This window comes from Anabrus simplex, chromosome 2 (assembly GCF_040414725.1).
Source record: "Anabrus simplex isolate iqAnaSimp1 chromosome 2, ASM4041472v1, whole genome shotgun sequence".
NCBI lineage: Eukaryota > Metazoa > Arthropoda > Insecta > Orthoptera > Tettigoniidae > Anabrus > Anabrus simplex.
The window spans coordinates 379,793,009-379,817,526 of record NC_090266.1 but is presented as its reverse complement, the minus strand read 5'-3'; the positions used below and the strand labels follow the sequence as shown (position 1 = coordinate 379,817,526).

Here is a 24,518-nt window from a genome sequence, read left to right as displayed (position 1 = left end):
ATGAGTAATTGAGATAGGGAATTTTTAGAGACCCGTTTGTCGATGGCATCCTGGTGATCATCGGTTCGAACTCCAAGACAGACCATGGATTTATTTTTGTCACACAACACATCTTTAACGTTATACAGCCAGTTGCATGCGTATATTATTTATAATTTGTTTTAAAATGTATACATAATTTTTTGAATACGCTCCTTGAGTTGTGTTCTGTCTCGTTATTTGTCATCGGATTCATTGCGATGTGGGTTCGATTTCTGGACCAGACATCAGTCAAATTTTATTTTGATGATTATGATTTTATCCACTAGCGTTCGCTTATTCCTTTGTTTATTTATTTAGTAGTATAATTAATTAGTTAGGCGACCACTCCAAGTTGTCTCCAATTTTTCGCACAGATAATTGTTTCTTCTAATAGTGAAGAAGGCTTATAATGAGAACCGTCGCATTTACAGGGATATTTCTGTTCTTAAAAAGGATGTTGTGCCGATTATTTAATGTCATACTTATTGTCATGTCAAAAAGAGAATGGAACAAACAACCTCGACATTTAATCGATAAATATTAACAAATATGAATTATTAAAATTTCTCAATGAAAGGAGTGACATCTCCAAATTTGTATTTAGTCCATCGGACATTGTATATTTTATTTTCATTATAGTAGAATTATTCAGGGTTGATTTCAATTAATCGTGATTTTATCAAGGAATAGTAAATAGGTTTTAAAACTTTTCTTTGCTTGTCATTTTGCCGGAAAAATTGCATCCTAAATTTCCCTCCGTTCATTTATGCCTTTAATTTAGTTAAGTGTTATATTATGATTTATCGCGAACGCACCGTGGCCCTGAGAGGCCGTTGGTTTGATTCTTTGGAACGGAGGAGTGCAGTTGATCCTTGCACGGTGGAAAGAGCTTTTGCTCACCCATCACTTTGAAGTTTATTTTTCTTCGTTTTCTAGATGAGGTGGCATTTGACTCTAGACTAAAAAGGTCCCATACAATCGTACGCCTTGGCGTATGGTGCTATATGGCGGTAGCCCGAAATTATGGGAACAATGATGCTGTCATGTGGTTCAATGGGGCAAGGGCGTGGGTGGTATGGTAGCAGTATATGCCGCAATTAGCCTAACAGAGTAAACCACCGAGTTCTAAATTATCAGTAAAGAGTGTGAAATTCTTAACAATTAACACATAAACATGACATTGTAATTTATTTACTTTCTTTACGGAGCTGGATCTTATTTAGTTGAAGGACATAGGGGATAATATACAAATACTGTAGCTCATTGATTATAAATTGCTCCCTTTATTGAAGAAGAGTGCTTCCTTCATTCATAAACCAATTTTCAAAGCATAAGTACTTTAATTAAAATGACCTATATTGCGACCGTAGGTACATTCAGGCGTGTGTTGCCGCACTAGACACCCGACGTCCTCGGGACACACGGTAGCGCAAGGCGTTGTGCAGAGTTTGTTATGTGTATCACACATCATATCATCAGCGCAATCTTCATTTCCTGAAATTGAACACACATCACATTAGCACTATTAGAATCAAGTCCATTGAAAGGAATGTTGTATTATCTAGTATATACAGGATGGTCGAAAATAATGTGAACCGGGTATATCAGCGTTAGATGGTTGGTCATGCTGATATATAATTTTAAACAATTTTAAAATTTAAATTTTTTAAATAATTCGATATCTCGCACCGTTGTCACTTTATCAGCTGCTGAACTTAGCCAATCAGATCACTTCGCGGGCGAATTCAAATTGGCTTTGCGAGGCGGTGTTGTTAAATCTGCAGTTAGCATAAGACCGATTTCAGAGCACCAATGGAAGAAAAATCTTCGCCACGGGAGGGATATGAATACGGACAGGATCACGCCATCGCAAGTGCGCTACGGTGTGTTCGTGTCTGGTGCTGATTTCTCGGCATGGATAGCTGCTAGGGGATCGGTCATTACGGAAATATTTGTTAAGCAGCCATGCATACAGTGGACTTGGACACGCAAGCATTCTTCCATTGGTGCTCGCAAGCGGGTTTTAAGCCACGTGCAGATATAGCTACACCGCCTCGCGAAGCCCTTTTCAATTCCCCCCAGAAGCAATCTGGTTGGTCATCTTCAGCAGGTGGTAAAATGACAACAGTGCGGGATATCGGATTGTTTTTTTCAAATTATTTATCAGTGTTACCAACCCTCTAAAGCTCATGTAGGCAGTTCACCTTATATCTGATCACCCTGTATTCTATGGAAGGCTTATATGTCTACTGTGTCAAAGAATTCGGAGTTATTTAATGCGATGCTGCAAGTTCCTTACACCAAGGAGTGTTTTCTATTGTAAGCAGTAACACATATCAGACTGAAGTTCAGCAAATGCTCTGAATGTCCACAGACAGCCCTTCCCAGATTACGATGACAGGTTTTATCAGTGTCGAAGTCATACCGTGTATTGCAATAGATGGATCGTGATTAAAAAGAAGAATGAGTTGAAGAGGTGAATGCGCTCGGTGTTTCTCGTTCAGAGCCAATCACCTTAAAACAATATCCTACAGTGTAAAATATTTGTGTTCGCTCCTGTCGTGTAGTGGTTAGTGTGATTAGCTGCCACCGGTGGAGGCCCGGGTTCGATTCCCGGCTCTGCCACGAAATTTGAAAAGTGGTACGAGGGCTGGAACGGGGTCCACTCAGCCTCGGGAGGTCAAGTGAGTAGAGGGGTTTCGATTCCCACCTCAGCCATCCTCGAAGTGGTTTCCCACTTCTCTTCCAGGCGAATGCCAGGATGGTACCTAACTTAAAGCCACGGCCAATTCCTTCCCTCTTCCTTGTCTGTCCCTTCCATTCTTCCCATCCCCCTGTAAGGCTCCTGTTCAGCATAGCAGGTGAGACCGCCTGGGCGAGGTACTTGTTCTTGTTTCCAGTCGTCGTTGTCCCCCCCCCCCCCCGGCCCAAGTATCACGCTCCAGGACACTGCCTTGAAGCAGTAGAGGTGGGATCCTTCGCTGAGTCCGAGGGAAAAACTAACCCTGTACGGTAAACGGAATAAGAAGGAAAATAAGAAATTTGTATCTTCATTGTGCGTAATCGAGTTCGTTAGCGAAGCCATATGAACACAGACACTACGTTAAGACTTGCAGAGGCTGTATATTGATCAGTGGACATTCTGGTAAAATTAATTCAGGTACGTCGAAGTCATTTGTATCTGAAGGTGCATATTAATTAATGATACCATTTGACGTAGTCACTGATCTGAACGTTTAGCCACGGTTTCCGCCATTCACTCTCCAGCTAAAGAAAAGTAAATCTATAGTACATACAGCCCCTTAAAGGACAATGCCTGCCAGAACGATTGCTGCCCACATAAATGGCCGGAACCTATTGGAATGCCATGTGCTCAGTATGACGATGTCCACAACCGTATCATTGGCTTTCTTGACAGGCCTGCAGATTCTCGTATCACACAGATTTTAAGTTGACTTCTTGAGGTTGTGAGAATCACATTCTAAGACCTACACCGTTATCAAAATCCATAAATGAGTCGGGAATCGAAGCAGGGGCCTCTGGGCAGGAGGCAGAGACTTTTACCCCACACCATACGCATCTTCAATACTCACAACAACAATCATTCAGTCACAACACACTTTCAATATGTTGAACTCTGACAAATAGATGACCTCAGGTAACGAACAGATATATAATTGTTTATAGCATCGTCAAACCAGTCCACATTTTTTGTGAATTTAAACGAACTGATAAGTTTTCACCTTTATGACTAGTTAACTAGGGTATTGGAAATGCTCCTTTAAGGTATTTTGTTCAATCATTTTCGTCCACATTTATAATGATGTGGATATGAATGATTATTGATTATTATTGTATCACAAATTTAAATCTAACCAGTGGCAAAGCGATCGTCGATCACATTCATTATTAATTTCTAATTTTTAATCCGTTTGTTCAGAGCGTCGACCTATGAATATCTTTTACCCCTGCTTCCACAATATGTGAGGAACCTGCGTGTATTATGTAAATGGCGGAAGTGTAAAGTGTTGAATGTGAGGGAAGGAACGTTAAGGACGACACAAACACCCAGTCCTCAGGCCAGGGATATTAATCATTTACCATTAAAAACCACTGTCCCGACCGGGAATCGAAACCGGAGCCGTTGTGTGACAGACGGAAACGTTGCCCCTTACACCGCGGGGCCGGAAATCGTCAGGCAATAGTCTCTTGATAATGAAAAGAATAAAATAATAATAATAATAATAATAATAATAATAATAATAATAATAATAATAATAATAATAATAATAATAATAACAACAACAACATTTTACGTCCCCTTAACAACTTTCACGGTTTACGGAAACGCCAAGGTGCTGGAATTTTGTCCCGAGCGATTTCTTTTACGTGCTGGTAAATGCCCGTGATTTAGGGGTAGGGAGCCTGCCTCTTACCCGGTGGCAACGGGTTCGATTCCCGGCCAGGTCAGGGATTTTTACCTGGATCTGAGGGCTGGTTCGAGGTCCACTCATCCTACGTGATTAGAATTGAGGAGCTATCTGACGGTGAGATAGCGGCCCCGGTCTAGAAAGCCAAGAATAACGGCCGAGAAGATTCGTCGTGGTGACCACACGACACCTCGTAATATGCAGACCTTCGAGCTCGGTAGGCCAAGACCCTTCAGGTCAGTAGTGCCATGTGGTTAGGTTGGGCTGGTAAACCCATCGACACGAGGCTGGCGTATATGGAGACCTTCAAATTCCACCGGACTGAGCTGGGAATGAAATCCCCAAATTGGGCACAGAATGCCAGCGCTCTACCATCTGAACTGCTTAGCCCGTCTCAGTTATCACTCTCATGAGCTGTTGCTGCGGCTGAAAAGCGCATTTTAGATTACATAAATAGTAACGGTACATTTATCAGACGTTCAGCGATCTGACCCTATCAAATCATACGAACAATAAGAACACTCCAGTTATCTAATACAACCTCCTCTTTTGGGACGAGGAAAGGCACTCATTCGAAGGTTAGAAAAATTATAAATAACGATTACCTAGTTTCTTCATGCCCATACAGACTTTCTCATTGTTAGTATAAGAAGGCTTCCTTCTCACACTCTATCCCACAAATCTCAAAGTTAATGGAAATGGATTCAGCAAAGAAAGAAATATGCCTAGTCATAATGCACTGCATATCATCCAAATCACTGGGCTTTGAACTAGGTCATAAAATCTGGTCTACTCTCGAAAGAATATGGACGAACCGCAGCTGATGTGCCGGCCCCGCGGTGTAGCGGTAGTGTGCCTACCTCTTACCCGGAAGCCCCAGGTTCGATTCACGGCCAGGTCAGGTATTTTTACGTGGATCTGAGGGCTGTTTCGAGGTCCACTCAGCCCACGTGATAATAATTGAGGAACTAACTGACGATGATATGGCGGCCCCGGTCTAGGAAGCCGAGAGGATTCGTCGTGCTGACCACACGACACCTGCAGGTCTTCGGGCTGAGCAGCGATCGCTTGGTAGGCCATGGCCCTTCGGGGCTGTTGTGCGAAGGGGTTCGGTTTTCTTTTAGGATATGTGTTGACTCGCTAATAAATGGGGTAAAATATCCTCACCAAGCTGTGATTGAGGTGATGAAAGACAAGTGTTCAGCACGTAGTTCAGATATGTTCTGTACGAGATATTCCTCTTGGTCTGGCTGAGTTGTTGACGGTGCTAAAAAGAATATTTTCTTTTCTTAATGATGTCATATAAATATCTGCGTGTTACTTCCTTGTGTGGCGTTTAAATTTTAACGTAATGTGGTTCTTTATTAAACTACTAGCAAGATACCTGTGCTTCGCTACGGTATTATACTGAAATTTATAATTGAACACTTATTGTTTTATATATAATCCGCCGAAATTCGCGATCTGACTCGTTTTCTGAGAGAATCCGCTAAAATTCGCGATCTGACATGTTTTCTAATAGATTACGGCAAGTTTCCTCCCATTTTCAATCTTTCTTTCCAGCAATCGATTTCGTACTTCCCGGGCTAGCTCCAGGTAAATTACATCTGCAGCCATTGTCATTGTTGACAATGTGACCAGCACCATTGTCGCGCGTAGGCAAGTGTGCAGGATTTCTGGCGATACGAAAGAAATACTTCCGTGCATTATTGATCTTATTATAGAGGTGAACAATTGGACGGTCAATTTCATTCCTATCGTTTATTTCAAAAATGTTTAAATTTTTATTTATATGCCAGGAGAATCTACTGTAATCTAAGAACGTTCTCCGAAGGAAAAGATGGCTCTTGTAAACGAACCCAGGAAAGATTAAAAATGATCGCTTTATGATCACAATAAGTACATCGAAAATCTACAGCCTGTTTCCAGTGTTTCTATATTTTTAATGAAGATTCTAAATAACAATTTTTACATCTGTAAACTTTAAACGTTTTGAGATATAGATGCTCTCATTTCAAAAATTCACCCCCCTTTTCACCCTCCCATTAATTGGATTTTCCAAAAACAACAATACGTGTTTCTTTATTTTTAAAAGAGATCAAAAGTACCAATTTTCAGGCCAGTAATATCTTCAGTTTCTGAGATATATGTATCGGTATCCTGATTAAAGACTTTCATCCCTTTTTCACCCCTCCTATTGGGATTTTCCGAAAACAAAAAAATGCGTATTACCTTATTTTTAAACACGATTCTAAATACCAATTTTTACATCTGTAAACTTTTAAAATTTTGAGATATAGATACACTCATTTTAAAATTTAACCCCAACTTTTCACCCCCTTCGCGACGGAATATTCATAAATCCTCTCTTAGCGAGCACCTACATCTTAATATAAATGTATCTCCAAAGTTTCATTTCTTTATGTCCAGTAGTTTTGGCTCGGCGATGATGAATCAGTCAGTCAGTCAGTCAGTCAGTCAGTCAGTCAGTCAGGACAAGTTATTTTATATATATAGACTAGCAAGATACCCGTGTTCGCTACGGCATTATAATGAAATTTATAATTGAATGCTCATACTTTTATACTTAATCCGCCGAAATTCGCGATCTGAGTGGTTTTCTAAGAGAATCCGCCAAAATTCGCGATCTGACTCGTTTTCTAATAGATTACGGCAAGTTTCCTCCCATTTTTCAATCTTTCTTTCCAGCAATTGATTTCGTACTTCCCGGGCTAGGTCCAGGTATTCTACCCGGTCAGTTGGATCCCTAAATCTTTGCCATCCTTTCCTATGAGCTTTTTTAATGTGGATCATATCCTTGAGGAGATCCGGCGTGGTGTCGTTTGGGTGCCTTGGCAGTACTGAACCGGCGGCCGGACTGCAATCGTAGTCATTACACGTTCAGGACCCGTTTCCAGCGCGGTCCGCACATTATTATTATTATTATTATTATTATTATTATTATATTATTATTATTATTATTATTATTATTATTATTATTATTATTATTATTATTATTATTATTATTATTATTATTATTATTATTATTATTATTGTTGTTCTAGACTCCACAGCAAGATGCAAGACCGCTACTTGGCGGTAAATTACATCACTGCCATTGTCAATGATGACAGTATGACCAGCACCATTGTCGCCCGTAGGCAAGTGCGCAGGACTTTTGGCGATACGAATGACACACTTCCGTGCATTATTGACCTTATTAAGAGGTGAACAATTGCACGGTCAATCTCATTCCTATCGTTTATTTCAAATGTGTTTAAATTTTTATTTATATGCCAGAAGAATCTACTTTAATCTAAGAAGATTCTCCAAAGGAAAAGATGGCTCTTGAAAACGAACCCAGGAAAGATAAAAAATGATCGGTTTATGATCAGAATAAGTACATTGAAAATCCACAGCCTGTTTCCAGTCATTCAACCGGGTCAGGAATGGAATGAATAAGCCCCCAGTTAGCGGCGAGGATGGGAATTGTGCCGGCAGCCGAAGCCCGTCGCACTCCTCTGGGGCAATGATTAATGAATGACAAGTGAAATGAAATGATGTTGGAGAGTGTTGCTGGAATGAATGATGACGGGGAAAACCGGAGTACCCGGAGAAAAACCTGTCCCGCCTCCGCTTTGTCCAGCACAAATCTCACATGGAGTGAACGGGATTTGAACCACGAAACCCAGCGGTGAGAGGCCAGCGCGCTGCTGCCTGAGCCACGGAGACTCCTTGTAAGTACATTAGGAACAGTAAAAGCAGTTGGTCCCACCTCCGTTTTCACCCCACCGCGGTTAAGTTGACCCCCCCAAAAAAGAAGGCGTGATTCTTTATGTTTAAAGGAGATTCCAAGTACCAATGTTCACGTGTGTTTACTTCAGTTTTGAGATATAAGTATTCCCATAAAAATAATTCACTTTTTTTTCACTTAATTTCACACTACCCCCTTAAGTGAATTTTCCGGGAAAAAATCTTTCTTTCTTTAATAGTAAAGTATAGAGCCTCCTTGGCTCACAGCGCGTCGGTCCCTCACCGCTGGATACCGTGTTTCAAATCCCGGTGACTCCATGTGAGATTTGTGCTGGACAAAGCGGAGGCGGGACATGTTTTTCTCCGGGTACTCCGGTTTTCCCTGTCATCTTTCATTCCAGCAACACTCTCCATTATCATTTCATAGCATTTATCACTCATTAATAAATCACCTTGGGAGTGGCGACCCCATTGTGATAACAGCCTATATAAGTTTCATTCATTACATCCCCGCCCCGCCAATGACTGGAAAACAGGTTGTAGGTTTTCATTTTCAATTGTAAAGGATCTTCTAAATACGGATTATCTTCAGTTTATCTTCAGTTTTTGAGATATGTGTCCTCATGAAACGAATTCAACTCCTTTTCACACCCGCCAACAAAGATGATTCCCGCCCCCCCCCCCCCAACAACGCGTCGTTTTATTTTTTAAAAAGATCTAAATACCAATTTTCACGTCTGTAACAATTTTAGTTTTTATTAGATGTAAGTATCCTCATACAATTAATTCAATTAATTTTTCTATTTTCACCCCCCTCCCTTCATTTGATTTTCCGAAAATACCTGTTTCTTTACTTCAACAGGAGATTCTAAATACCAGTTTTTACGTCTGTAACATTTTACGTTTCTGAGATATACTATAGATATAGTCTTTCTAAAATATCACCCCAATTTGTCACTCCTGTTTAATCCCCATTAATTAGATTTTCCAAAAACAAAAAAGTAAATGTTTCTGTATTTTAAAAGGAGATTCCATATACTAACTGTCTGGTCTGTTAATACCTTCAGTTTCTAAGATATAAGTATCCTCATTAAAGGCATTCAACCCATTTTTCACTCCTTTTCACCCCTCCTATTGGGATTTTCCGAAAACAAAAAAATAAGTGTTTCTTTATTTTGAAAAGTGATTCTAAGTACCAATTTCTACGTCTGTAAACTTTTACAGTTTCCAGATATAGATACACTCATTTTAAAAATTCACCCAACTTTTCACCCCCCCCCCCCCCAATTATTTGGTTTTTCTAAAAAGTACGTTTTCCTTTATTTTTAAAGGAGGTTACAAATTTAAATTTTCATGACTTCAGTTTTTGAGATATACGTCTCCTTATGAAAGGTGTTTAACCCATTTCCCCCCACTTTTCACCCCCTTCATGGGATTTTCTGAAACAAAAAGTTGCGTGTTTCTTTATTTTGAAAGGAGATTCTAAATACCAATTTTTAAATCTGTAAACTATAAAAGTTTTGAGTTTGGACAGTGTTGCTGGAATGAATGATGACAGGGAAAACGGAGTATCCGGAGAAAAACCTGTCCCACCTCCGTTTTGTCCAGCACGAATGTCACATGGAGAGACCGGGATTTGAACCACGGAACCCAGCTGTGAGAGGCAGGGGCGCTGCCGCCTGAGCAACGGAGGCTCCTTATAAATACATTATGAACAGTAAAATCAATTGGTCTCACCTCCTTTCACACCCCACCGCCGTTAAAATGTATTTACCCCCCCCCCCCACACACACAAAAAACTAAAAGAAGGCGTGTTCTTTTATGTTTAAAGGGGACTCCAAACACCGATGTTCACGTCTATTACCTTCAGTTTTGAGATATAAGTATCCCCATAAAAATAATTTACTTACTTTTCACTTCCTTCCCCCCCCCCCCTAAGTGAATTTTCCGGCAAAAACTAATTGTTTCTTTAATAGTAAAGGATCTTCTTCAGTTTTTAATTTTTTTGTCCTCATGAAATGAAATTCAATTCCTTTTCACTCCCGCCCCCCAAGATGATCACCGCAAAACGGGTGTTTCTTTGTTTTTAAAAGAGAACGAAATACCAATTTTGACGTCTGTACGACCTAACAACTTTAGTTTTTATTAGATGTAAGTATTCTCATACAATTAAGTCAATTAATTTTAAATTCTTTCACCTCCTGCCGCCCCCCCCAATTCATTGGATTTTCCGAGAATAGGTGTTTCATTACTTTTAAAGCAGATTCCAAATATCAAATTTCACGTCTGTAACATCTTCATTTTTGAGATAACAGTAGCCTAATTAAAAGAATTCAACACCATTTTCAGGCACTTTTACCCCCCTCCCATCCAAGTGGTATTTCCGAAAACTAAAAATACACGTTTCTCTATTTTTAATACAGAAAAAATACCATTTTTCACTTCTGTAACATGTTAAGTTTTTTGAGATATACTGTATAAATTCTCATTTAAAAATTTCACCCCCTTTTTAGTTCCCCTTAAGAGGAGTTTCCAAAAACACATCACCTATGTTTCTTTACATTTACAGGAGATTAAAAATGCCACTTTTTACGCCTGTAACATTCTACGTTCCTCAGATATTCTGTAGATGTAGTCTTTCAAAAAATTCACCCAATTTGTCACTCCTGTTTAACCGCCATTAATTGGATTTTCCAAAAACAAAAAATACGTGTTTTTTAATTTTTAAAGGAGATCGCATATACGAATTTTCAATTCGGTAATATCTTCAGTTTCTGAGATATATGTATCTTCATTAAAGCCATTCAAACCATTATTCATCATTTTAACCCCTCCTATTCGGATTTACAGAAAAAAAGTCTTCCTTTATTTTTAAAGCAGATTCTAAGTATCAATTTTTACATGTGCAAACTTTTAAAGTTTTGAGATGTATATACACTCATTTTAAAAATCCAACCCATTTTCACCCCCCCCCCACTATATGGATTTTCCAAAAGCAAAAAACATGTTTCTTTATTTTTAAAGGAGATCCCAAATACCAATTTTTAGGTCTGTAATATCTTCAAGTTCTGAGATTGAAGTATCCTCGTTAAAGGAAATCAACCTCTCTTTCACCCCTCCTATTGGGATTTTCCGAAAACAAAAAATACATGTTTCTTTATTTTAAACGAGATTCTAAATACCAATTTTTATATCTATAAACTCTAAAAGTTTTGAAATATAGATACACTCATTTTATAAATACCCCCCCTTTCCACACCCCCCCATTAATTGGATTTTCTAAAAACAGAAAAATACCTGTTTCTTTATTTTTAAAGGAGATCCCAAACCCCAATTTTCAGATCTGTAATATCTTCAGTTTCTGAGATATAAGTATCCTCATTAAAGGCATTCAACCCCTTTTTCACCCTTTTTCACCTCTCCTATTGGGATTTTCTGAAAACAAAAAAATACGTGTTTCCTTATTTTTAAAGAAGATTCTAAATCCAATTTTTACACCTGTACACTTTTAAAGTTTTGAGATACAGATACACTCATTTTAAAATTTCATCCCCCTTTTCACCCCCTTAACGACGGAATATCCAAAAATCCTCTCTTAGACAGCACCTACATCTTAATATGAATGTATCCCCAAAATTTCATTTCTTTATGTCCAGTAGTTTTGGGTCGGCGATGATGAGTCAGTCAGTCAGTCAGTCGGTCAGTCAGTCAGTCAGTCAGTCAGGACAAGTTATTTTATATATATATAGATTTAAAAATATTGTATTTAACATTTGTTTTACGTCGCACCGTCTCAGGCAGGTCTTATGGTGACGCAGGGAAAAGGACGGGTCTAGGACTGGGAAGGAAGAGACCGTGACCTTAATTAACGGACAACCTGGTGTGATAACGGGAAACCACGGCAAACCTTCTTCACAGCTGCCGGCAGTGTGATGCGAAACCACCATCTCCGGAAAGCAAACTCACAACTATATGACCCAAACCATGTAGCCAACTCATTTAGCAAACATATGTGTATTTAATGCTGGAAGTGATATTAGCCACATGGTCGATAAATAAATAAATAAATTAATTAATTAATTAATTAATTAATTAATTAAAATAGATATATAAATAAATAAATACATAAATAAGTAAATAAATACACACCGGGCGAATTGCCATGCGGTTAGGCGCGCGCAGCTGTGAACTTGCATCCGGGAGATAGTGGGTTCGAACCCCACTGTCAGCAGCCCTGAATATGTTTTTCCGTGGTTTCCCATTTTCACACCAGGCAAACGCTGGTGCTGTACCTTAATTAAGGCCAAGGCCGCTTCCTTCCCACTCCTAGGCCTTTCGCATCCCATCGTCGCCATAAGACCTATCTGTGTCGGTGCGACGTTAAGCAAATTAAAATAAATACTTTATGACAATTCGGTTAACTTTACATCTAATTGAATCGTTTATTTCAGAAACCACCTAAGTGACACTTTTGAGTTTTTGACGGGATTGTACTATTCGGAGATTAATGCATTGCTTTTAGCAGAAACAAACCATATTCCATACAAGAAATGCTGTTAGGCAGCTGTGTAAATAATGTGTTTATTTCAGAAAGAACCTAAGAGCCGTCGCTTAGGTTCTTTCTGCGGTAAATTCATTCCACCACTCATGACGGTTGGTGGCCCTGTTAGGATAACCTGTTTTGTGACTCACACAGAAACACACAGTTGTGCGTTTATTATTGAATCTCTGCGACAGAGGTCAGTTTGAGACGATTACGCATAACTTCCCTGTCCGTGGCCACTCTTTTTCGCCTTGTGACAGGGATTTTGGAAGTATTAAACGGCTCTTGAGGAAGGTGGTCAGAATTTATACTCTAGATGAGTATGCTGAGCTAGGCAAGTGTGTCTGGACGTTTTACCGTTTATCATCTTACCTCGGACGATGTCTTAGGTTTTAAACATTGGTGGCCTGTATCGTACAGGAAAATAACAAACTCTAATGAAACATCAGACAGGGAAGTACCAAGAGAACGTAAGAAGCCATTCAAAGTTTCTTGTTACAAACAGTTTCTGTACTATAAAGATACTTCAGGACAAGTTGTGGCAAAGGCGTTTATTGGAGGATTTTCATCTACTTCCGCAAGAGTGAAAACTGACAGCCCACCTGAGCTACCTTCCGAGAAGGCTTATCCTTTGGGAAAGGTATCTTGATTACAATAATATTATTAAAGTGATATAAAATTATTGAGCAAGTAAAAACATTTTGTAGCCTATAATAACTTTATAAACTTTCAATGGGTTCTGCACAACGCAATTTTTGGTTTTAGGTTCCAACCAACAAAGGAAAGTAGAAGACATGAAAACATTAATGGACTATACCGTTGGTTATGAAGATTTTTATGACAGCATCATTCAGTGGCCAACAACTGAGAGAGAACCTGCTGGGGATATGCCAAGGCTGAATAAAGCCAGAAAAGGTTTTACTGTTCTAATTTGAATTTTGTGGTTCATTAACTGATGTCTATTAAAATTTATATGAATAGAACGGCGTTATTTACGAAACCTTTCATCTTAAAACTTGCATAGATTAATCAATTAGCAGTTTTTTTATAAATGTTACAAAAATGAACAGGAAAAATTGTTTATTTCAGAAACAACCTAAGTGCAATGTTTTTAAAAAATTGTTTATGGCATTTAAAAAATGTTAAACTTATTTCTTGTTTACTACACTTTTCTAGCACATTAAAGTTTAATTTTAAAAATTTAGAAGATCAGACTTCAACTTACGCTCCCACACAGTTATTTTCATTTTCCCAACAGTTTGAAAGAGTGCACTTAGGTGGCTTCTGCAATTAGCGATTCAATTATATGGTATAAATTTTAATGCAAACTTTTGAACAACAGTGGTTCATGTTTGTGGATTACTGTAGTCACGTCCTAGTTCGTGAACCATGGGCAACGGCTGAGTGGCCTAGTAAGTGGTCCTGAGAGTCGGGATACCAGTTGCTATGGAATGGGAGTGGGCATCTCGGACATATCCTGAGTCGTGGCCCTCTTTGTGCTCAGGCGGCTAGGACTATACAATTCACCGGTGGTCCTTAACCCGTTAGAGGAGAGATCTTCACTTGGACTATGTGCAAGTAGGGTAGCATCCTGCTTCATGAATTTACCGAGCTCAGAACACTTTAAGCAAGCCTCGGACCTATGGGAGTATCGGAGTCCCACTCCCATTTGACAGGCGAGGGACTCCTTGGAAACAACTTGGCGAACGAAATGGAATTCGATGGGGAGCTATCAATATTAATGGGGCTTATGGAAGAAAGAAAGTAGAACTGGCTGAGTCAGCAAAGAGGATGCATTTGGATGTGCTAGGAGTAAGTGATATTAGGGTAAGGGGAGATAATGAGGAAGAGATAGGAGATTATAAAGCGTACTTGACGGGTGTTAGAAAGGGAAGGGCAGAGTCTGGGGTGGGGCTCTTTATCAGGAATACCATTGCACGCAACATAGTTTCTGTTAGGCACGTAAATGAGCGAATGATGTGGCTAGAATTGTCAGTTGCAGGAATTAGGACAAGAATTGTGTCCGTGTATTCACCATGTGAGGGTGCAGATGAGGATGAAGTTGACAAGTTTTATGAAGCATTGAGTGACATCGTGGTCAGGGTCAACAGCAAGGATAGAATAGTGCTAATGGCCCATTTCAATGCGAGAGTTGGGAATAGAATTGAAGGATACGAAAGGGTGATAGGTAAATGTGGGGAAGATATGGAAGCTAATGGGAATGGGAAGCGTTTGCTCGACTTCTGTGCTAGTATGGGTTTAGCTGTTACGAATACATTCTTCAAGCATAAGGCTATTCACCGCTACACATGGGAGGCTAGGGGTACCAGATCCCTAATAGACCATATCTTAACAGACTTCGAATTCAGGAAATCTGTTAGGAATGTACAGGTTTTCCGCGGATTTTTCGATGATACAGACCACTATCTGATCTGTAGTGAACTAAGTATCTCTAGGCCTAGGGTAGAGAAAGTAAAATCTGTCTGCAAACGAATAAGGGTAGAAAATCTCCAGGACGAGAAAATTAGACAGAAGTACATGGATATGATTAGTGAGAAGTTTCAAACAGAAAACAGTAAGCAGGTTCAGGATATAGAAAGTGAATGGGTGGCATGCAGGGAAAAGGCGAACATCTTGATGGAATGATGAAGTGAGAGCAGCTTGTAAACGTAAAAAGAAGGCTTATCAGAAATGGCTCCAAACAAGGGCCGAGGCAGACAGGGATTTGTACGTAGATGAAAGAAACAGAGCGAAACAAATCGTTGTTGAATCCAAAAAGAAGTCATGGGAAGATTTTGGTAACAACCTGGAAAGGCTAGGTCAAGCAGCAGGGAAACCTTTCTGGACAGTAATAAAGAATCTTAGGAAGGGAGGGAAAAAGGAAATGAACAGTGTTTTGAGTAATTCAGGTGAACTCATAATAGATACCACGGAATCACTGGAGAGGTGGAGGGAATATTTTTAACACCTTCTCAATGTAAAAGGAAATTATCCTTGTGGTGTTGCGAACAGCCAAGCTCATGAGGAGGAGGAAAATGATGTTGGTGAAATTATGCTAGACGAAGTGGAAAGGATGGTCAATAAATTCCATTGTCATAAAGCAGCAGGAATAGATGAAATTAGACCTGAAATGGTGAAGTATAGTGGGAAGGCAGGGATGAAATGGCTTCATAGAGTAGTAAAATTAGCATGGAGTGTTGGTAAGGTACCTTCAGATTGGACAAAAGCAGTAATTGCACCTATCTATATGCAAGGGAACAGGAAGGATTGCAACAACTATCGAGGTATCTCATTGATTAGTATACCAGGCAAAGTATTCACTGGCATCTTGGAAGGGAGGGTGCGATCAGTCGTTGAGAGGAAGTTGGATGAAACCCAGTGTGGTTTCAGACCACAGAGAGGCTGTCAGGATCAGATTTTCAGTATGCGCCAGGTAATTGAAAAATGCTACGAGAGGAATAGGCAGTTGTGTTCATGTTTCGTAGATCTAGAGAAAGCATACGACAGGGTACCGAGGGAGAAGATGTTCGCTATACTGGGGGACTATGGAATTAAAGGTAGATTATTAAAATCAATCAAAGGTATCTATGTTGACAATTGGTCTTCAGAGAATTGATGGTAGAATGAGTTCTTGGTTCAGGGTACTTACAGGGGTTAGACAAGGCTGTAATCTTTCACCTTTGCTGTTCGTAGTTTATATGGATCATCTGCTGAAAGGTATAAAATGGCAGGGAGGGATTCAGTTAGGTGGAAATGTAATAAGCAGTCTGGCCTATGCTGACGACTTGGTCTTAATGGCAGATTGTGCCGAAAGCCTGCAGTGTAATATCATGGAACTTGAAAATAGGTGCAATGAGTATGATATGAAAATTAGCCTCTCGAAGACGAAATTGATGTCAGTAGGTAAGAAATTCAACAGAATTGAATGTCATATTGGTGATACAAAGCTAGAACAGGTCGATAATTTCAAGTATTTAGGTTGTGTATTCTCCCAGGGTGGTAATATAGTAAGTAAGATTGAATCAATGTGTCGTAAAGCTAATGCAGTGAGCTCGCAGTTGCGATCAACAGTATTCTGTAAGAAAGAAGTCAGCTCCCAGACGAAACTATCATTACATCGATCTCTTTTCAGACCAACTTTGCTTTACGGGAGCGAAAGCTGGGTGGACTCAGGATATCTTATTCATAAGTTAGAAGTAACAGACATGAAAGTAGCAAGAATGATTGCTGGTACAAACAGGTGGGAACAATGGCAGGATAGTACTCGGAATGAGGAGATAAGGGCTAATTTAGGAATGAACTCGATGGATGAAGCTGTACGCATAAACCGGCTTCGGTGGTGGGGTCATGTGAGGCGAATGGAGGAGGGTAGGTTACCTAGGAGAATAATGGACTCTGCTATGGAGGGTAAGAGAAGTAGAGGGAGACCAAGACGCGATGGTTAGACTCGGTTTCTAACGATTTAAAGATAAGAGGTATAGAACTAAATGAGGCCACAACACTAGTTGAAAATCGAGGATTGTGGCGACGTTTAGTGAATTCACAGAGGCTTGCAGACTGAACGCTGAAAGGCATAACAGTCTATAATGATAATGTATGTATATGTATGTATGTTTTGAACAACAGTAGATATGTAAAACTAATATAGTCTTGATGTCGAACTTACTGGTACACTCAGGTGTGGAAGTACAGCCATCAAACCCATTGCCGTAGAAGCCAGGGATGCACACGCAGACGGGGTACTCCAGGCTTGTGTCACAAAAGGCGTTTTCCCTGCACGGTGAGAAACATTTGCGTACAGTTGCTGCAGCTGAAACAGTTATAAAGTGCTCAGAAGATGTTTTCACATTAAGATTTCACGCGGTATAAGTCATAGTACCTCAAACATGTTTACAATAACCACTGTAGGCCAATGTCTGAGACATACAGAGACGATAATCCCACGTCAGGTACAGTATTTGTCCGATAGGAGGCAATTGTCTTATCGGTCATGTTTGATGATTGTTGTTTAAAGGGGCCTAACATCTAGGTCATCGGTCCTCTTCTCGGTTAGTCATAAGGTCGGTGGTGTCTGGACAACATGTGTAGGACTGAGGTAAGCAGACTGGAGTATCCATTTCTGCTGCTGACTGCAGTCGAATGGTGAAATTGCTGCAAACGGGATGGCGAAAAGTGGATGACTCCGCGAGTTTGGAAAACGTTCAGGGAGACCCGAATGTATGTTGATCTGCCAACAAATCCTTAGTTCTCCAACTGGAACGCTGACAGAAGATACATAACATTTATTATACGTATGCGACTCAATCATGGAAGTTCTAGAAGTCACTTAATGTCACATTGGAGTTATTGACTCTCTCTACTGTGAATTCAAGACACATATCACATTTTCCTCGCGTGTGACCTCCATCGAGAACAACGGCGATATTTTTTTAACAGTTTGGGTGTGTTGGGATTCAATTTCCCAGCTAACATCCAGTGTTCACTTTCCTGGAACAACCTTCATGTTTATAATGACATTGCTTCTTTCCTAAGGCAGTCTAATTTACACTTAGGCCGATTACCTTCGATGTTAGGCCCCTTAAAACAACAAACATCAACATCATCATCAATTTACACTTGTAAAATCAATTTTGTTCAATACTGTTAAGTCTGTTGTAGGGTGTTATTTTATTCGATTGTCCTTTAATTTATAACTTATTTCTAAACCAATTTTGTAAGATTTTTTTTTGTTTAACGTTGTCAGAACATTGTAAGGACTATTTTTATTAGAAGACCTTAGTTTGAAGAGCGGGTCACAAGTCGTTGTTTCGATAGGTATTGTTTTCTTTTGTGTGTGTATTCCAGTGTTTTAAGTTTTATTATATATCATTATTTCATGGTATGTGATTGTGGAGAACCTCCGCGGCTCAAGCGGAAGTGCCCAGGCCTCTCACCGCTGGGTTCAAATCCCAGTCAGTCCACGTGAGATTTGCTTGGCAAAGCGGAAGTGGGACGGGTTTTTCTCCGGGTACTCCGGTTTCCCTTTCATGTTTCATTCCAGTAACACTCTCCAGTATCATTTCATCTGTCATTCATTAATCATTGACCTAGAGGAATGCGACAGGCTTCGGCAGCCGTCACAGTTCCAAACATCGCCGCTAGATGGAGGCTTCATCATTCCTTTATTCACTAGTTTGAAAATGGAAACTGGACTTTTCATGTGATTATGGATTGATGGCTGTATGGCTCCTTGGAGCCCATAGGCCAAAATTTAAAAATTAAAACTTTGTTGATCGACAACATATGGCACGCCCAAGCGAAACAATTGTCAGGAATGATCTGTATTTGTTGTAGAGATTGGCATCGAGCCTGGTGTCTTAACGAAGCACGAGCTCATCGTACGTATGCGAGAGCTTCATGCTTCACTGTGGAATACGCCGGAATGATTATGCAACCCTGCTATGCGGGTGCATTCGAACTCGGGTACGTAGAAGTCGGGAGTAGCTCTCCCAACCGGCCAGTGTTTGTCTTGTCGTCAGTGTGTACTGAACATTAGCAATCTCGTTCCAAAAATGAGCTGTGCGAAGATAATTTTGTAATGTCATCAAATGGCACTGGGATGCAAAGAACACGTGAAAGCCAAACCAAACTAATCTATTTTTATTTTTCGAAATGTTTCAAATTGTTCAAGTTCAATTTGGGCAGATTTTTTCCTAATGTTTGTTCCTCCGGCAGATAAATACATTGGCTATGTTCAATGTCGTCAATGCCTTTGTCATAGTAAGGTACAAAAGTAGTTCCACTTCGTCCCTCGGAAGACAATCTCATGCCAAATGCAGACCTAAGATGGTAACCAAAGAAGCCAACGACAGCATTTTGAAGACATGTTTATTTTTCGGTGCACTCGATAGAAGACCCTTTGAAGTTGTGGAGGGGAAAGGCTTCATTAATCTGGCGAACGAACCGTTCAGACTGGGAGCCATGTATGGAGATATTATAGTTGCTGAGGTCATACTACCATCAAAAAGTAAGTTCTACGTCAAATGATTAGCTTTACTGACCAAGTCAAGAGGGGTCATGAGGGATTCCATTGTTGGACATCTGGTGAAAGTTTGTAGAGGGAAGGGAATCAGGGTAGAGTGTTATCCAGGAATTAGGTTAAGGCAGATGTTGAGGAAAGTAGAAGAGAAGGAGGAAGAAAAGGCGAAGGTGGTAGTGATTCACGTTGGTACGAACAACGTAGGACAAGCAGGTATAAGAACCAACATAGTTGTGGATGTGAGGGATCTGGTAAATGCAGCAAGGATGAAGTTTAAGAAAGCGGAGATTGTTATCAGTGGAATACTGTGTAGGAGGGATTTTGACTGGAGGGTGATAGGGGATTTAAATGAGACTATGGAGTGGGTATGTGGGAAAATGGGAGTGAGATTTCTAGTTCCTAATGAGTGGGTGGAAGATAGGGATGGGCGCTAAGATGGCCTTCACTTAAACCGCATTGGTATATATAAGTTAGGAAATTTGTTTAGAATGATTATAGGGAGGTACATTCAGGGAAACTGGCTGGTCTACGGAGTGGTGAAAAGGGTACAGGGATCTGGAAGTCAAGTAGAGATGACATAAAAATGCTCGTGCTGAACTGTAGAAGTATTGTAAAGAAAGGAATAGAATTAAGTAGTTTAATACATATAAACCTAAACGATATTGTAATAGGAGTTGAATCAGGACAGAGAAATAATAAAATGGAAGCATAAATATTCTCGTGGAACTGGAGTGCGTATCGTAGAGATAGGATAGGAATGGTAGGAGGGGGAGTATTCATACTGGTTAAAGAATAATTTGTAAGCTACGAAAATGTTAAAGATGACAAACATGAAATTCTATGTGTAAGGCTCATCTCTAAACATAATAGGCCACTTGATGCCTTTGGAGTGTACAGACTTGGAAAGGGTAGCGCTGACACTGATGCAGAATTATTTGACAAGATAATCAACCTATGTGGGAAACGATATGGAAAGGAATGTGATTGTAGCGGGTGATCTCAATTTACCAAATGTCAATAGGGAAGTTAATGAGAACGACAGGAAACATGACCAACAAATGGCAAATAAGTACTGATTCAGAAAGTGATGGAACCAAATAGAGAGAAGAATATTCCGGACGCGGTGCTAGTAAAACCAGATGAGCTGTATACAGAAACCGAAGTAATAAAGGGTATTATTAATCACGAAGCTAATTTTGTCGTATTAAAACATATATGTGATTCAAAGGAAGGTCATAAAATTAGTACTATTAGGCAGCACCATATGGCTGACAAAGCAGGCATGAGACAGTTTTTAAAGTAAAAATTATCGATGAAAAACGGTAAATAAAAATATAAACTGACTCTGGGATGGGTTTAAAGCCATTGTTAAGGAATGTGAAGACCGGTTTGTACCTTTAAAAATGGCAAGGAATGGTAGAGACCCACTATATTGTAACAGAAGTAAAGAAACTAAGACGGAGATGCAGGAGGAGGATGTGGAAGTAAGGAGAAATTGAGGGAACTTACTACGAAATTGAATCTAGCAAAGAAGTCAGCTAAGGATAACATGATGGTAAACATAATTGGCGGTCAGAAAAATTTTAGTGAAAAATGGAAGGGTATGTATAGACACTTTAAGGTAGAAACAGGTGCCAAGAAGGACATTCCCGGAATCATTAATGAACAAGGGGAGTGTGTATGCGAGGATCTTCAAAAGGCAGAAGTATTCAGTCAGCAGTATGTAAAGATTGTTGGTTACAAGTACCGGTATAATGTCCAGATGGAGGAGATAACTAATACTAAAGAAGTACTAAAATTTACCTATGATACCAATGACATTTACAATAAGATACAAAAGTTGAAGTCCAGAATAGCAGCTGGTATTGATGAAGTTTCGGGTGATATACTAAATGCAATGGGTTGGGATATAGTACCATATCTGAAGTACTTATTTGATAATTCTCTGCATGAGGGAGCTATACCAAATGAGCGGAGGGTTGCTATAGTAGCCCCTGTGTAAAGAAGGAAAGATTGATAGACATAAAGCTGAAAATTACATGACAGTCAGTTTGACATGCATTGCATATATGCTTTGGGAAAGTATTATTTCTGATTATATTAGACATGTTTGCGAAATTAATAACTGGTTCGATAGCAGGTATTAAGGGTTTAGGAAATGTTATTCCACAGAAGCTCAACTTGTAGGATTCCAACAAGGTATAGCAGACGTCCTTGATTTAGGAGGTCAAATGTACTGTACCACGATTGACCTATCTGAGGCGCCTGATAGGGTAGATCATGGGAGACTACTGGCAAAAAATGAGTGCAATTTGACTAGGCAAAAGAGTGACTGACTGGGTGGCTACATATCTAGAAAGTAGAACTCAGAGAAATAGATTAGGCGAAACTTTACCTGACACTGTAATAATTAAGAGGGGAAATTCTCAACGCAGTGTTATTGGACCTTTATGTTTTCTTATATATCAATGATAGGCTTTTTGAAGATGATGTTATTCTGTACAGAGGAATAAATAAGTTGAAAGATTGTGGGCAACCGCAAAATGACCTCGATTATGTTGTGAGATGGACAGTAGGCAATGGTATGTTGATAAACGGGGTTGAAAGTCAGGTTGTGAGTTTCACAAATAGGAAAAGTCCTCTCAGTTTTAATTACTACATTGATGGGGTGAAGGCTCCTTCTGGGGTCATTGTAAGTACCTAGGTGTTAATATAAGTAAAGATTTTCATTGGGGTAATCACATAAATATGACTGTAAATAAAGGGTACAGGTTTCTGCACATGGTTATGTGGGTATTTAGGGGTTGTAGTAAGAATGTAAAGGAGAGGGCATATAAGTCTCTGGTAAGACCCAAAATAGAGTATGGTTCCAATGTATGGGACCCTCACCAGGGTTACATGATTCAAGAATTGGGAAAAATCCAAAGAAAAGCAGCTCGATTTGTTCTGGGTGATTTCCGACAAAAGAGTAGCGTTACAAAAACATTGCAAAGTTTGGGCTGTGAAGACTTGGGAGAAAGGAGACGAGTTCCTCGAGTAAGTGGTATGTTCCGAGCAGTCAGTGGAGAGATGGCGAGGAATGACATCAGTATGCGGATAAATGTGAGTGGCGTCTTTAAAAGTAGGAAATATCACAATATGAGGATAAAGTTAGAATTCAAACGGACAAATTGGGGAAAATATTCGTTTACAGGAAGGGGAATTAGGGATTGGAGATTTCCAAGGGAGATGCTCAATACATTTCCAATTCCTTTGCCATCATTTAAGAAAAGTCTAGGAAAACAACAGGTAGGCAATCTGCCACATGGGCAACGGCCCTAAATGGAAATCAGTAGTGACTGGGAGTTTTCACCTCCAATAAAGTAGGTTATTCTTTAGAAACAATGCTCTCTTACAAACAGATATGTGGATTGGAAAAGAAATAGAGCCGCATAGATGTCAGTAGGGCATTCCAAAATGCTTTTTACTGCTAAATATCCGGAAGACATAGCTAAAAGTGGGTTAGAAACTAGAAAGTAATTAGAAGCCAGCATGGCAGAGGACAATATTCGTAAAAATGAACTAGAGAAAGTAAACATTGCCTCAGACCAAGGAGCGAATATTAAATCAGCAATCTCCAATTTCATAAGGCTAGCCTGTTCTGCCCATTGCATCAAACTATTCTATAGCACGCATTTGAACTGAAAAATTAAAAAGGTCAACTAGATTGTCAGACCCTTATAGAGGTGTATTTGAATATAGAAGCATCCAAACAAAGCGTGATTCATTTGAAAAGAGTGATTTGGTAACAAGTAAAAATCTACTGCTTATCAACTTTTAGAGACCCGGTAGAATAGCGGTGAAAAGGAGAAATTGAGGGAACTTACTAGGAAATTGAATCTAGCAAAGAAGTCAGCTAAGGATAACATGATGGCAAACATAATTGGCGGTCATAAAAATTTTAGTAAAAATGGATAGAAAGGATCCATAATGAAAGACTTCAGCCAAGGACTTGCACAACATGTGATTTGTCTTCTGAGACATTTTAAAGAAGTGACAGAGAGACTGTAAAGAGAAAGTGTCCCTACTCTTCATTTGGTTCTCCGTTGCCAACAGAAGCTGTTGAAATATTCGGAGGAAACAGAATGCGACTGCTAAGTAGATGGAGTTGACAGTGACCCACAAAACAGCAACATTTCTGTGACCAACATCCCATGATTTAGGTGTGATTCATCTGAGAAGAAGTTAATTTTAATATCAGAATTGAAATTTCAGAAGCTAACTGTTAAATCACGTAGCTTAAATAGGATATAAAAGAATTTTAAAATAATACATATATAACCATATTAGTACAAATCATAAGTTTATGGTAATTTTCAGATAATAAGAAAGAATATACGTCCGAGAAAAGAATTGACTCTGACTTTGACGAGTGGCTTCAGACTCTTGTAGGAAGCGATGAAGTTAGCGGATATATTTCTGCAGTCATTGACGTTAACACTGAAAAGGAGGGGGAACATGCTTCTCCCGGTAGGTGAAACATGAACATGAGTACCCGAAGTTAGCGATGCTGGGCGAAATAGTTGTTCGTATCTAGCCACCAGTACCACCAGCGAAAGAAACTTTAGTAAGGCAGGCATTGTTGTACAAGAAAGAACACGATTATTTTCGGAACCATGGATTGCATTCCCCTTGTGTTCAAGTCTGAATGTGGAATCAGTAAGTGTCAGTACCACTTCCCTTTATCTATTGGTAGCTATGAGTGTTGTATTAT

General features: G+C 39.6%; 1 protein-coding gene across 1 annotated transcript in view; it reads right to left on the bottom strand.

Annotated features, from left to right (window-relative positions):
- Window positions 1-1,303: 1,303 nt before the first annotated feature.
- Window positions 1,304-24,518, bottom strand: part of LOC136862847 (versican core protein) — a 155,429-nt gene continuing 132,214 nt past the window's right edge. Inside the window, exons 3-4 of the mRNA XM_067139111.2 lie at window positions 17,414-17,557; window positions 1,304-1,515 (exon numbers count right to left, since the gene is read on the bottom strand). Coding sequence (XP_066995212.2) covers window positions 1,361-1,515; window positions 17,414-17,557 — 299 coding nt within the window. The 3' untranslated portion in view covers window positions 1,304-1,360. The remainder of the gene's footprint in view (window positions 1,516-17,413; window positions 17,558-24,518) is intronic.